General features: G+C 38.7%; 1 protein-coding gene across 3 annotated transcripts in view; it reads left to right on the top strand.

Moving 5' to 3' along the window:
• KLHL29 (kelch like family member 29) overlaps nucleotides 1-13596 on the top strand; it is a 495400-nt gene that overhangs the window by 462234 nt on the left and 19570 nt on the right. For all 3 annotated transcript variants that reach the window (XM_081940648.1, XM_081940649.1, XM_081940650.1), the window contains one exon: nucleotides 485-678. In XM_081940648.1, coding sequence (XP_081796774.1) covers nucleotides 485-678 — 194 coding nt within the window. The remainder of the gene's footprint in view (nucleotides 1-484; nucleotides 679-13596) is intronic.

Below are 13596 nucleotides of genomic sequence, written 5' to 3'. Positions count from 1 at the left end.
TGGTTACTTTATAGGCAATTTGTACTTCTTAATTCAGTTATGGGTGGTTTTATCCTTTTATAAGTTTATTTATTGGTGTCAAGTGCAGACATTTATTTTGGGATTGGAAGACTCTAATTTCAAGAATTAGATTCAGCTGACATTAAAAATGTTAAGTTGAAGAATCAGATAGTTGGGCAATGAACAAGAATTCTATCATCTATCTATCTTTCTATATATCTATATCTATCTATCTGTGTGTGTGTGTGTGTGTGTGTGTGTGTGTGTGTGTATATGTATGTATGTATGTATATACAGCTACATATATTTCCCTTTTTTGTTGATAGATAAATAGATAGAATCAGTTTTGTTTTGGAAAAATACAGGAATTGTCAACTGGCTGAATTATTAATGAGACTAGAAAATACATTTATGAAGTTGTTTTCTTGACAGGTGAAGATTCATCTCTCTAGCATCTAGGTTTATTCATCTGTCTTCGTTCTAGGTATGACACTATCACCAATCAATGGGAGACTGTTGCTCCTTTGCCAAAGGCGGTGCATTCTGCAGCTGCAACTGTTTGTGGCGGAAAAATCTATGTTTTTGGAGGCGTGAATGAAGCTGGCCGAGCTGCTGGAGTCCTGCAGTCATATATTCCACAGACGAATGCATGGAGTTTTATAGAGTCACCAATGATAGGTAAAAATAACATGCTTCCAGTTGTAACTTGAAGATGGAGAAGGAGCGATGCATATGCTGTTGATTTATTGACAACGAATTCAAATTTTAATGTATTTACAGCAAATAATTAAGAAAGTATCATTTTCTACATTTATGAAACTTCTCATTAGTTAGGCTAATGGAGCTGGTTAGCACGCTGAAAGCCCTCCCTCCACCTTAAACAATAAACATATTGTTACGTTTCCCTTGGCCATTGTAGAAGAAACAATTCAGGACTTGCTTGTAGCATTGATTTATGGGTGTAACATTGTCGCTGTTCCTTCGCTGCTGTTAGTGTTCAACAAAACATGACATGACATGCATATGATGTACCATGAAATACCCAGCAGGAAGACATTAACCACTGGTAATCAAGTTGGTGCATTAGAGCAGGGCAAGCCATCTCATTCCCTAACTCTTTCTATTCCTAGAATCTGCTGAACGATGTTATGAGGTTTTCCTGTACTCTTAACAAAATGGCGAAACTTAATACATTATGCAAAGAAAACCCCACCCCTACAAAAGTAATTAATACCCTAGAGACCACAGGTGTCAATCTTGTGGTGTCATGTTGCTGTCATGTGATGTTTAGTGACTTTTTTTTCCTGTTCACGGAGCTGGGGCAGGCGTGGCCTGCACATGACACATTTGGCCCACGGGCCACCAGTTTGACACCCCTGACCTAGATCTATTACAGTGCCAATCCATGCAGTCTAGCGGGGGAAAGACACACTCATATTCTGTGCATTTGCAAATAGTGCCCTCAGAAAAGTATCAAAAGTGTTAGGGAAGGACTTGTATGCTTCCTCAAATAAAAGTAGCTAATTGACAAATGGAATATTAATTGAAGCTGTTGTTATTTTGATTTGGTCTAAAAATAGAATGTTTGAGTGACAGTTTTTAAAGAAATGGTGTGCATAGATTTCATTATGATGTTTAAAAAATTGGAGTAGATACTTGTAGAGATAATTCAGCAGATACTTGTACGGATAAGACAAATTCCCTTACTCTACATTTGTTACCATTTTCAATTGAATCTAAAACCATGACAGTATTTGAGGGAAAAGCAAAATCTTCTGAAATAAGGGATTCAGTCACAAATTTTCCATAGTGCTTTCAAACATGCTTTAGAGATTATCCATCTGCCTTGCTGCCTTTTTCTTAAAGTTACTGCGCATGAAAAGTTTTTTATATTCAATTGTCATTTGAAATACATACAGGTGGGATGGGGTTTTTTTGGGGGGTTTTTTTGCATCCTCAGTTAACCTATTGTTCATAGGTTCAGTTTCCCCTTTTTGCTTTAGCGATTCCTATTCTGCAGTCAAAACAAGATAGTAAAGTAATCCTGATTGTCTGCTCTGTTTTGGTCTTGAGATTTCTTCTGGATCATTGTCCTGATGTGATATGAGGTCAGCCCAAGTTGACTTCACTAAATGGCAATCTGGTAAAAGGACAACTGGAGTGCTCTTTCTTAGTTTTTTTTAGAATCCTTTTGACAATGCAGCCAGTCATTGTTGCTAAAACACAAGTGAGAACTTCATTATTCAAAGTAGTTCTTATGTCCTAATAAGCTTTAGATTTTTATTTGGAGGCAAGAAGGAAGCAATGTTTAAGTCTTATCTCCATAACAGTCCATAGAATATCAATAGGAATCCTTCACACACACACACACACACACACACACACACACACACTGCAAATTGTTCTTTGTAAGAGCTGATCAAGTCTTTTAAAGATTTTAAGAAAATAATAGGTTTGCAAAATCATAGTTAAGATAATTATTGATTACTATACACTACTTTTGTTTGGAAGGGCTAAAATATTTCACAAATGCAAGGTTGAAGTGCATTTTTCTGATTGCTACTCATGGTAGTATAATAATGATGAGAAATTTTGGGACTAACCTAGACTGATTGCAGGGGATAGGAAAGCTTTTTTTATTATACAGGTAGTCCATGTTTAGCAACTGCCTCATTTAGTGTTCATAGTTAAACAATGATGAAAAAGTAAATTTATTACCCAAACAATCAGTCACATGGCCCAATCATCACAGCACCTGCAGGTCTGGTGACATCACTCCTCCTTCCTCCAGCCAGGAGTGAGAACGTCCTTGGTTCCCAGGGGAAAGTATTTTATTTTGACTACACAGCCCCAGCTATCTCTAATCCCCGCTCTCTATCCTTTGCTCCAGTGTGGTAACATTGAAGCACCAAGATGGCTTCAGCCAGGTTTGACAAACTGGTCCATTTAACAACCAAATTACTGATCCTAACTGTGGTCGCTGAACAAGGACTTCCTGCACTGAACTAGTGTATATCATACAGGCCTGCAAATGAAACAGTAGCAAGCCACTATTGTGGCTCAGTTGTTGCTAGAAGAAAATGTGTACTTAATTCTCTTTAGCAGTCTAATGAATAATCAATCTCCTGTGGAATAGATTCTCTCGTGAAGTGATATGTTCCCCATGAGAACTCTTTAAACAAAACTTGAAATGCTTGAAGAATCTTGCACCAAATAGGATTGAACCCAATGATCTCTTAGACCACTTCCAACTCTATGATTCTTTAACGCAATTCCTGAAGCACAGATCCATCAAACCAGCAGAGAACTTAAACACCTATATATGAAACATCACCGATACAGATTCAGTTATTACTTAGAATGAATTATAGTGACCATAAGCATGGTCTGTGTAAGAATTAATAGTGTGTGGTATTAGCATGATGAAGGTCATAACCTATTTCGGCAGAAAGATTAGCCATATTAAGTAGTTGTTTGTATTTCAAATTATTTCATCTGTTTTTTACATATGTTTATAGTGCACCATACATATAAAACAAATATATCACTTTAAGACAAAATGCAAATAATTAGAATTGCAAAATGCAACATAAGTAAATAAATAAATAGCTGAATCTGCAAACCTTATCAGTAGTTGCAAGCACAAATATAGAATAGAGCAGATATAAAGCGTAGGATTGAAATAGATCTGACTACTAAGCTGTTCCATTTCACGCAATATTCTCTCATGGACAACTTTCCCTGACCTGGTAATCTCTAGGTGCCTTGCCTTAACTTAGAAACTTTGGCATGCTTACATGAACCCCTCTAAAATATTAATTTTCATAATGACAGCTGAGCTAGCCTCAAACCAACCATTTAGAAAAAAAATTAATGGTCTGCCAACGTTTGTAAATAAAGTTTACATGTCTAATTTTTGGGATCAGTCTTTCTAATAAATCCAAACTCTCCCCAGCTATTTCTGCCATGACAAAATTGAGCATGAATAGCAAAAGACTTCATTCTACAGATGAATTACAGGTAATTGGGGCACAATTAAAGATTTTTTTTTTTTAAAAAAAGACATCCCTAATAAATAATGAAGGAAAAAGGGAGGATGTAGAAAGTGGTTTTAGTGTATATTATTGTGGATATAATTCCCCTAAGTATTTAATCACTGGACATGCAAGCTATAAATGTGTCAATTATCCATACACAGTCCAACATGCAAAAAAAGCCCAAGCAACATTCTTCGTTGCGCATAGATATTGAATAGCCCTTGAATAGGGTCTGAAGCAGACATTCATAAAATGGAGTATAGTTCTATAAGGTGGTTGGTGGGGTCAAAAGCCATTCCACCACGAGTCTGCTAAAGAAAGGAACTCATCTGGTTCTCTTCAGAATTTCCAAATTGCACATTTATTAAAGGGGAGATGTTTTAACAGTTGTGTTCCTACATATTTAGAGAAGGCAAGGGAAAAGTCACAAAAACTTCCCTGCACACTTTTTTAACATCTCAAACCTGATGTGGAAAAAAAGACAAAAGAAGAATAAGAAGGGGGGAGAGGGGAATAGAAATTGAAATGAATCAGAATTCACAGTTATCCATTTCCACTGCAGTATCATGTACATATCACAAGCCTGTTGCTCGATGCATTTAATCATTATCAGTACCTGAGGAAGCGTTATCGGATTGATGGCATTTTTGTACTGCAATTCTTTCTGGCTTCTGAGGCCTATAGTGGATGGAGGGTTTGGAATTTTACTCCCACCTTGAAAAGGGCAGAAAAGCAACAAGTCCAAGCATGGTTGCATACATGTGGCATTTTTTACTCATATGGTGGAGATTGTTGCATGTGAAAATGTACAAGTGCTTTGTAAATAGCAATGTAGATTTCTAGAGGGAAACTGTGATACCAGCTTTCCTGAGGTTTTGGTGGAGTGTTACTCAGTAGCTAAGACACTGAGCTTGTCGATCAGAAAGGTCAGCAGTTCGGCAATTTGAATCCCTAGTGCCGTGTAACGGAGTGAGCTCCCATTACTTGTCCCAGCTTCTGCCAACCTAGCAGTTTGAAAGCATGCAAGTAGAAAAATAGGAACCACCTTTGGTGGAAAAGTAACAGTGTTCCGTGTGCCTTTGGTGTTTAGTCATGCCAGCCACATGACCAAGGAGACAGCTTCGGATTTTGCTGGCTCTTTGGCTTTGAAACGGAGATGAGCACTCCCCACCCCCTAGCATCAGGAACAACTAGTACATACGTGCAAGGGGAACCTTTACCTTATATATCTCTTTATTCTGCAGGCTTACGTTGTGCAGTTCTTCCTGGCAATATGAACCTACGACAGATATTCCTTAATGACTGTCTCTTTAGGCAACCATTCACAGTTACAACAGTGCTGAAGACTAACTTTGCAACAGTTCTCTCATTTACACTTTTGTTGATCTGTAAAGAAAAGGAAAGCTGAAGTAAGGTCATAAGCACAGTCGTGATTGCACTAAGAAAAGGACCTAATGTATCAAGATGCACATTTCCCAGATCTAATTTATATCCCTAAATCACCTTATAAATAAATGATTGTTGTGGTTGTCTTTGGAAAAGTTGGGGCCATCATTAACATGCTTGTGCACAGTGGACAAAAGAGATAGTATCGTGGTGAAAGTCTAAAAGTGGCATCCTGTGCGGTAGAGCGATTTTTTTCCTCCTGCCAGCAAATAGCTTATTTTGCTGTAAAGGTTGTTCTTTGATGGCATGCTACCCAGGCTCAAATAGGAGAAACTATGAATGATTCAGGAACACCCTCAGATGACTTTGGGCATACCTGGGAAGACGAATATCAATGGGTGCAATTTTCAGTAGGTGTAGCCGGAGCATCATGTCTCCATCTTTTCCTTTCAATTGTTTATTCTTTTTAAGTTTGCTTCAAGTTTTAATTGCAACAAGTAGTTTCTTCTTTTCAGTTTCATTCTTATTTTTAACAGTTAATCAACTGGTTGAATGCTGATTTACTCTAACTCCTTGCTGAATTTTAATGTGATTTCTTTGCATTTTTTTATTGCTTTATTTCAGAGTTGTGAATTACTTTTGCTTTCCCCATACACAAGTTGATGGCGACTTTTTTAGGTAGTGAAAGCAATCGAATTTGATTTACATTTACATCAGAATTTCACTACAAGGATTTTGTATGCTATTAATTTTTAAAAGCTCTGGTCTTCTTTCTTTTAACCTTTGATGGGAATCTGCCTTTTTTCTATGTACTTTTCATTGTGGAAAATATTAGCTGAATTTTTTCTGTGGTTATTTTGTTATGGTATATTTACTTCTCCTGTCATTGAGAGGAACTATTTATGTCTGGATGGAATAGCTCAGCTACAGGAAAGTTTTGGATGGTATTAAGATTGTAAATAATGCATCAACTTAATGATAAAGCCCTTTGGGGAGCCTTTGAAAAACATACTGAAATTGAAAACGTAGATTAAAAGTTTGATAACCTAACTACAGTTTTAAATCAACCCAAAGATGACACTCAGGTACAAGCACCAGCTGTTAAACCAGATTTTCAACCAGATGAATTGGAGTCTAGTTTGTTGCTGACAGATTTGAAGGAAAAGAAGCCCGGTTTGAAAACTGCAGGCTTGCCGGAAAAGGCTGAAAGAGGCAAGGAATTTAAAGACTTAGAAATGACAGAATTGGACTGGACTTTCTCAAGAAGATTGATGGAGAGTGGGAAATGGGCATATTATATCTAATCACAAAACAATTGTCAAGAGACACTGCATTACAACTTGTAGGAGAATTCTTTGCATAACAAACGCTGCAGAGATATTTACAACAGAGATTTATGATCTTGGGGAATGAGATGCAATTGTTGGGGAGAAGTTAGATCAGGGGTGTCCAAACTTGAGAACTTTAAGACTTGTGGACTTCAATTTCCAGAATTCCCCAGACAGCATGGCTGGCTGGGGAATTCTGGGAGTTGAAGTCCACAAGTCTTAAAGTTCTCAAGTTTGGACACCCCTGAGTTAGATGTTAAGTTAAAGTTTTATCATTAAGAATCAATCAAGGATAATTGAGAGACTAAAGATAACGATTGTGGTGGTTTATAGTAGATCAGAAGCCATTTTGGACTTGGTTAAATACAAGTTTAAGTTTATTGTTGGTTTTACCAATTAACTTATATTTTTAATAAACTAGATAAATGCCAGATCAAATTGGTTGCATGAACAGATTTATAGAAATTCATAATTTGTGGTCCTGTTTCAAGAGGTGGGGAACTATTATTCTTCAAATATATTTATCAATATTCAACTAAGGGAAACAATCTATATATGTGTGTGTGCGTTTTTAATGCATTTTTAAAGGTCTTATTTAGTTTTGCTTTGTTTTTGCATTTTTCCTCTTTTTTGTAGTTTGTATTTTAACATTGTAAATAAAATTAAAATGTTAATACAAAGAGTTACTATCTCAGCATGCAGACATAGAAAAATTACATCAAAATGTGTAGTAACTTTGCCTGGATAGCCTCCTAATCTGCAATTGGAATGCAAATTAAAGTTATTGCACTTTGTGTTTTATCTTTAATTTCACTTAATACTTTTTTATTTTATACTTCAATCTATGAACACCCTAAATCTTTATTCTTCTGTTCTGTAGCATTTGGGGGGGCATTAATAACATAGCTTATAATAAAGTTATAAAATAAAGTTGTATTTTAAAAAATCTAATATTTTAATGTGGGATTACCAGGCTTTGAAATAATAACACTGCTTTAGTTCAGCGAGAGATTGTTCATACTTCATAGGCAAGAATGAGTTCCGAATTAAACTCTAAATTTAGCTATTTGTTCTTCTAATAGATCTTGCACTTTTTTCATTATAAAGGTTTGATCTCACTGGAATTCCCCATGAGCAATAATTGCTATTTCTGTAACCTATTTAGCCTTTCCGACTCAGGGGTAGGCTCCCAACCCGAGATTCATTACTACAAAATACACAGAGAGATCCTTCCTCTTTTTTGAATAGATGTGTACTTTGAATCATACAAAATTCCCGCCTGCTTTCGTTAGAAGCTGGATGTGTTTTATAGACAGAAGCATGTTCTTCTTGTTTCTTCAAGATAAAAAAAAAAAAAGAGGTGGGGAATTCCAGATTCTGTCAGGCTTTATTTGCACTTCTGTTGAAGAGGGGATACATCCAGAGATGGGTTCCTACCGTTTCGGCCAAATATGTAGTAACTTGGCCTGCCATGCCCCCGAACCAGTTCTCTCGGCGGTACCATAGGCGCTGCCATCTTGTGTTTTGCTTCTGCGCATGCGCAGAAGTGTTTTTTTAGTACTGCACATGCACAGCATGTCCCTGACCAAACCACCAGTAGCAGCAGCCAGAACCCACCTCTGGATACATATAAACAGAAATACAGCAAGCATTTGTCGAATCTGTCTTAGCAGTAGAATATCCTTTATCTAAGCAAGCAGAGTTTTCAGAAAAATATCGTTGTTGCTATGTATTTTTTAAAAAACGATTTCATGAATCGTACCTGACTTTCATTACAAACACTGCTACTCACAAAAATTCAATTTCTTTACAAAATGTTCTTTTCTACAGTTTCCTTATTTTTATTTCTTGCTCTCTAGTGAATGCTCTCTTTTTTTTGGCCTGTTTCTATATAATTTAGGGGAGAAGGAGGGGATAGTCAGTGTGGTTCAGTGAGCAAAATATTCCTGGTAGAACTTACAGTAACAGAAGCAAAATTCCAAGTGATGAAACTTACACCGACACAGGATAGGTTGGATTGGTAATAAATTGGAAGCATGCAGGAGACATATGGGTAACTTCCTATTACTTGAAATTGTAGGATAGCAAATTGGGTAGTCATCTCTCTCCATTTGAATAGGGAAGAATAAAGGAAATATACAAGTGCTAGTTTGCACAGGCTGGCCTATTCCTTTGGGGTTTTGTTCGATGTTAATTTTTCCCTCCTCTTCCTCACCTCTTGCATGCATTGTTTTAGGGATTGTGCATGTTAGCTTTGCTAGAACATGTCACTAATTCAGTCACTGTAGTCACCAGTGTGTCTGGATCATAGACTAATGGCTTCAAGGAACAGCAGGAGCTCCTGACAACTGTCTGAAATCTAGAAGCAGTCACTGATGATTTGATTCACTGCTCAGGTCTCACTTTGCCATGCAGATTATTAGGGATAGGAATACTCAGTCATAAGATTCTTCTTTGCTATAGATTTGTAAGCCTTTCCTATTTCTTTCATGCCTGGGACTCTTTGTGTGATCTCTCTGTTGTCTCCCAGGAATGCTTTATTGCTGTTATTTTACCTTCATCTCTTAGGCAGTCCTCCCCTGCCCTAGTTCTCCCAGCTGGGTGCTGTTGTGGGACGTAATGCCCATGCTACATAAGGATCCATGTTAAATAGTGACTTTCTTTGACTCTAAATTAAGCCCAAGAAATATCACTGCTTACCTTGAGATACTGAGATTTTGTATGATTTTCCTCACTATAATCCTTAACTTTCTTACTTAGGAACTTACATTTCCTTTCATAGATTTGATAGAAGCTTATTTTCATATGGTGACTGCCAATGGTGGGATTCAAATTTTTTTACTACTGGTTCTGTGGGCATGGTTTTGTGGGCACGGCAGGGAAAGGATAATGCAAAATCTGCATTCCCTCCCCACTCCTGGTGGAAGATTACTGCAAAATCCCCAGTCCCTCCCCATCCCACTAACCTGCTTTCCAGCTCCGTTCTCCTATTCAGGGCAACAAAAGAAGATCAGCTGGGGAAGCAGCGGGTGTGGGGCCATCCTATTTGCCAGTTCTCAGAACTACTCAAAATTTCCGCTACTGGCTCTCCAGAACCTGTCAGAACGGGCTGAATACCACCTCTGGTAACTGCCCACCATTGGATTCCTTGATTCCTTGTCCCTGTGATCAGTTTAGGGAAGGGATGTCAAACTCAAGGCCTGTGGGCCAGATCCGGCCAGTGGGGTGCTTACATCTGGCCCATGACGCCGCCCTAGAAACAGCGAAAGACCAGCCCACAGTGCCTCTGCCAGCGAAAACAAAACTCTATTTTCACTGGCAGAAGGTTGCAGGAGGCCGTCCCAGCCGAAAACAGAGCTTGGGAGCCTGTTTTCGCTGGCAAAGCACTTGGGCCACCACAGGCGCCCCCAAATGAGTGACATCAAGGTGATCATGCCCAACCTGTCCACCCCCCAGGCACCACAAGGTCAAACACAACCCTGATGCGGCCCTCAATGAAATTGAGGTTGACACTCCTGGTTTAGGGGCATCTTGATAAAGGCATTCAAAGTATGTAGTAAATGTTTAAGCAAATAGTTGTTACATTTGTTCCTTTTCCCTTTATAAGTTACAACTCTCTAATGATGCTTTCAGTTGCAGAAGCGCAGGATAATCCTTTAGGCTTTTCTGCTGCTTCCAATCCTAGGATTCCACAAGTCAGTCTGAATTGCATTCTTGTTGCACCTTGAAAGCTACAGGGGACTAACTTTGGTTCCATTCTCTGATGGCGTAATGAGGAATGCATCCAGCTCCTAAAGCAACTAACTCTATTCAGTATATATCATGGCATTGCTAACCATCAGGACGTAATGGTGCACAAACTCTCTGTTTGGAATATGGACCTGCATTCCCATTTCAAAGACTCCTATTTTTTTAATGCTTCATCCTCTTTCCACTTTGGAGAGTCTTGTGTTCTTTCCATGATGCCCTTTGAGTCCCTTGGGTAGTTTTCTCTAAGGTAGCTTTTCTTGTCAATTTCTTAGACAAGTGTAATTGAACAATTATCTTTGCTCCCTACTATCCTTACCGTCTCTTTCATTAGGATAAGTGCACATTTGGATGTTTTCTTTTTACCAAGGGACATTTCCAATTTGTGCCTCTGTCAAGAATTGGTTTTGCCAATGCTTCTTCATATACCTTGAAATAATCTGGAGATTTGTGTGTGGGTTTATAATATGTGTGTGCATTTGTGGATGGATGGATGGATGGATGGATGGATGGATAGATATAGATATAGCTACAGAATATCCAAATTCTTCAGTGTTAGTTCACTATCAAATTCTAGCAAATACCCTCCGGTGTCAGACGTGAATTTTGACCAGCAGTGACTTCTGTGACAACTTTTTAATGAGAAATACAGTATATTCTCTTTGCTTATCTTGAACTATGGTTTGTTCCCAAAGACTGGCCTTCAGGCATCAGTCTAGTCTAGATCTTTGATCCAAGATGGTCTCAGCTTTTGGCAGGACTATCTTCTATCCTATCATGATCCACATGCATGAACCACAAATACCCAAAGAAGAAGAACTAATTATTTGCCTGTGATTATAGTTCTCCAAATGGTCACCTGTGAATTTATACAACCTAGCCTTCCTCCCACTTGTACTGCAAAGATAATTAGAGGTATGTATGGAGGTAGGTGCAAATGAGGGACATGATGAAAACACTGCTCGCTTTTTTCTGTATTCAATGTAGTCAATATACTTAATAGACTGGACTTCAAAACTGTTGTGCAAGACAGACCCCATATGTTCAGATTCACAAATAGTCAACCTGAAGAACTGAGCAACATGATTGACAAGTAGTATCTTGTGAAAGATAGTATTGATTATCCAATGTCATTCAGTCTTTATGCAGAGACGTATCTTCTAATTCAGTTTATAGTCATTATCCTTTTTCACATAATATGTTTTCAATATTTTTAAAACATTAATTTTTATTATTAATGGTGTAATCTTGAACACTGCCTCTTGATCCATCAACCGCTTGGTTCACAAATGCTTGACATTTGGAGATGTGATCTATGTTCTGATTCTGATTTTATTGTAAAATTCTAGTCCTTTATGGATCAAATAAAAGATATTTAGTTATGCTGTAATATTATCTATTGTTATGGACAAACAACAGACAGAATTGTTGCCACGCAAAACTGAGGGTATTTGCTTAGGGTAGCTGGAGGGGATAATTAATATAATGGTCCCCGAAAACTATCCATTGAGAGGGCCAGGTGCGTGATCTACTGATTTAAAATGTTCATCCCTTCCAGTGGTGGGATTCAAAAATTTTTACTACCAGTTCTGTGGGCGTGGCTTGGTGGGCGGGCAGGGGAAGGATACTGTAAAATCTCCATTCCCTCCCCACTCCAGGGGAACGTTACTGAAAAATCCCCATTTCCTCCCGATCAGCTGGGACTCGGGAGGCAGAGAATAGGTGGGGGCAGGGCCAGTCAGAGGTGGTACTTACCGGTTCTCCGAACTACTCAAAATTTCCGCTACTGGTTCTCCGGAACTGGTCAGAACCTGCTGAATACCAACTCTGGTCCCTTCCCTTTTTTAAGATAAAGTGATCACTGAAGTGTTGACAGGCACCCACAGTTCAATAGGACAATCTGAAAACCTAGATGAGTGACCACTTACAGAATCTTCCTCTCCCTAAAACCAGTAAGTGAGGCTTGATTCCTTCTCACTCCTCCCGAAATTTCAAAATAGAGCTTGGTTCAAAAAATAATAATAAAAAGCAATTGTAGCTATATTTGATGGGTCATTAAAAATACAATAAACGTATACTCTAGGGGTGGGGGAAGAAAGCACACAATAATATAATGCTGATTCTTCTGCAGGAGATCTGAGAAACTGCTGACTCTTCAGAAGAAACAAAAGCAGAACTCTCCTATTAAAACCTCAAAGTGGGACATTCGTTTATACCACAAGGTGATACCACAGCAGGGCATTAGCCTCCTGGGGAGCTTATATTTCTGCCTTAATACAACCTCTGGGTTTTTGAGTTAATGTTTCTTTATTAGATTAATACATATTTTGCAAAGTAATAGTCCCATGCAAGGAGCAAAGGAAATGTGATCAGCATATATGGGAAGGACACTTCCAAATAATATGTTGCGTCAGTAGCAATAACCACATTTTAATTTTCCAAGTATCAGAAGTCACAACATGTGGTGGTATCTACCCGAAGGAATGTTGTCTTCAAGAAAAGGCGGACAAATGACTTGCTTTTTATCTGTTTGGACAATTGGCTTCCCCATACCTAAAAGGGTAGTTAAAAGTAGGATTTCTCCACCTAGTACAGGGATGTCAAACTGGATTTCTCAAAGGGCCGGATCAGCATTGTAATTGTCCTCTGCAGGCCAGGAGGACACAGGACGGACAGCAGAGAGGATGGATACCTCCTGCAGCACCCTGCCGGCCAAAACGTTTTCACCAGCGGGGTGCTGCAGGAGGCCCTCCAGGCTGAAAATGGGACACGGCGCAGCCCTTGTGGGGGGTGGGCTGCACTCTGTTTTTACTAGCAGAGACACCTCAGACAGGTCCTTTGCTATTTCCGGGCCCGACCCGCGGGCCAGATCTAAACATCCCGTGGACCGGATCTGGCCCACGGGCCTTGAGTTTGACACCCCTGACCAAGTACTTCTACAGAGCTGTTAGACCAGTCCTGGCTAGGAGTAATAGGAGAAGAAGATAAACATTGTCCAAGAATATCAGATTTCAAAAGACTGTATTAAAGAATACAGATTAAATGGTATTATTGATGCAGGGTACATGATCTAGTTTGGGTGTTATCATTTTAAACTT

This window comes from Natrix helvetica, assembly GCF_964273705.1.
Source record: "Natrix helvetica genome assembly, chromosome: 2".
NCBI classification, from domain to species: Eukaryota; Metazoa; Chordata; class Lepidosauria; order Squamata; family Natricidae; genus Natrix; species Natrix helvetica.
The sequence above is the reverse complement of the archived record's forward strand: the minus strand, read 5'-3'. Positions and strand labels throughout refer to the sequence as shown.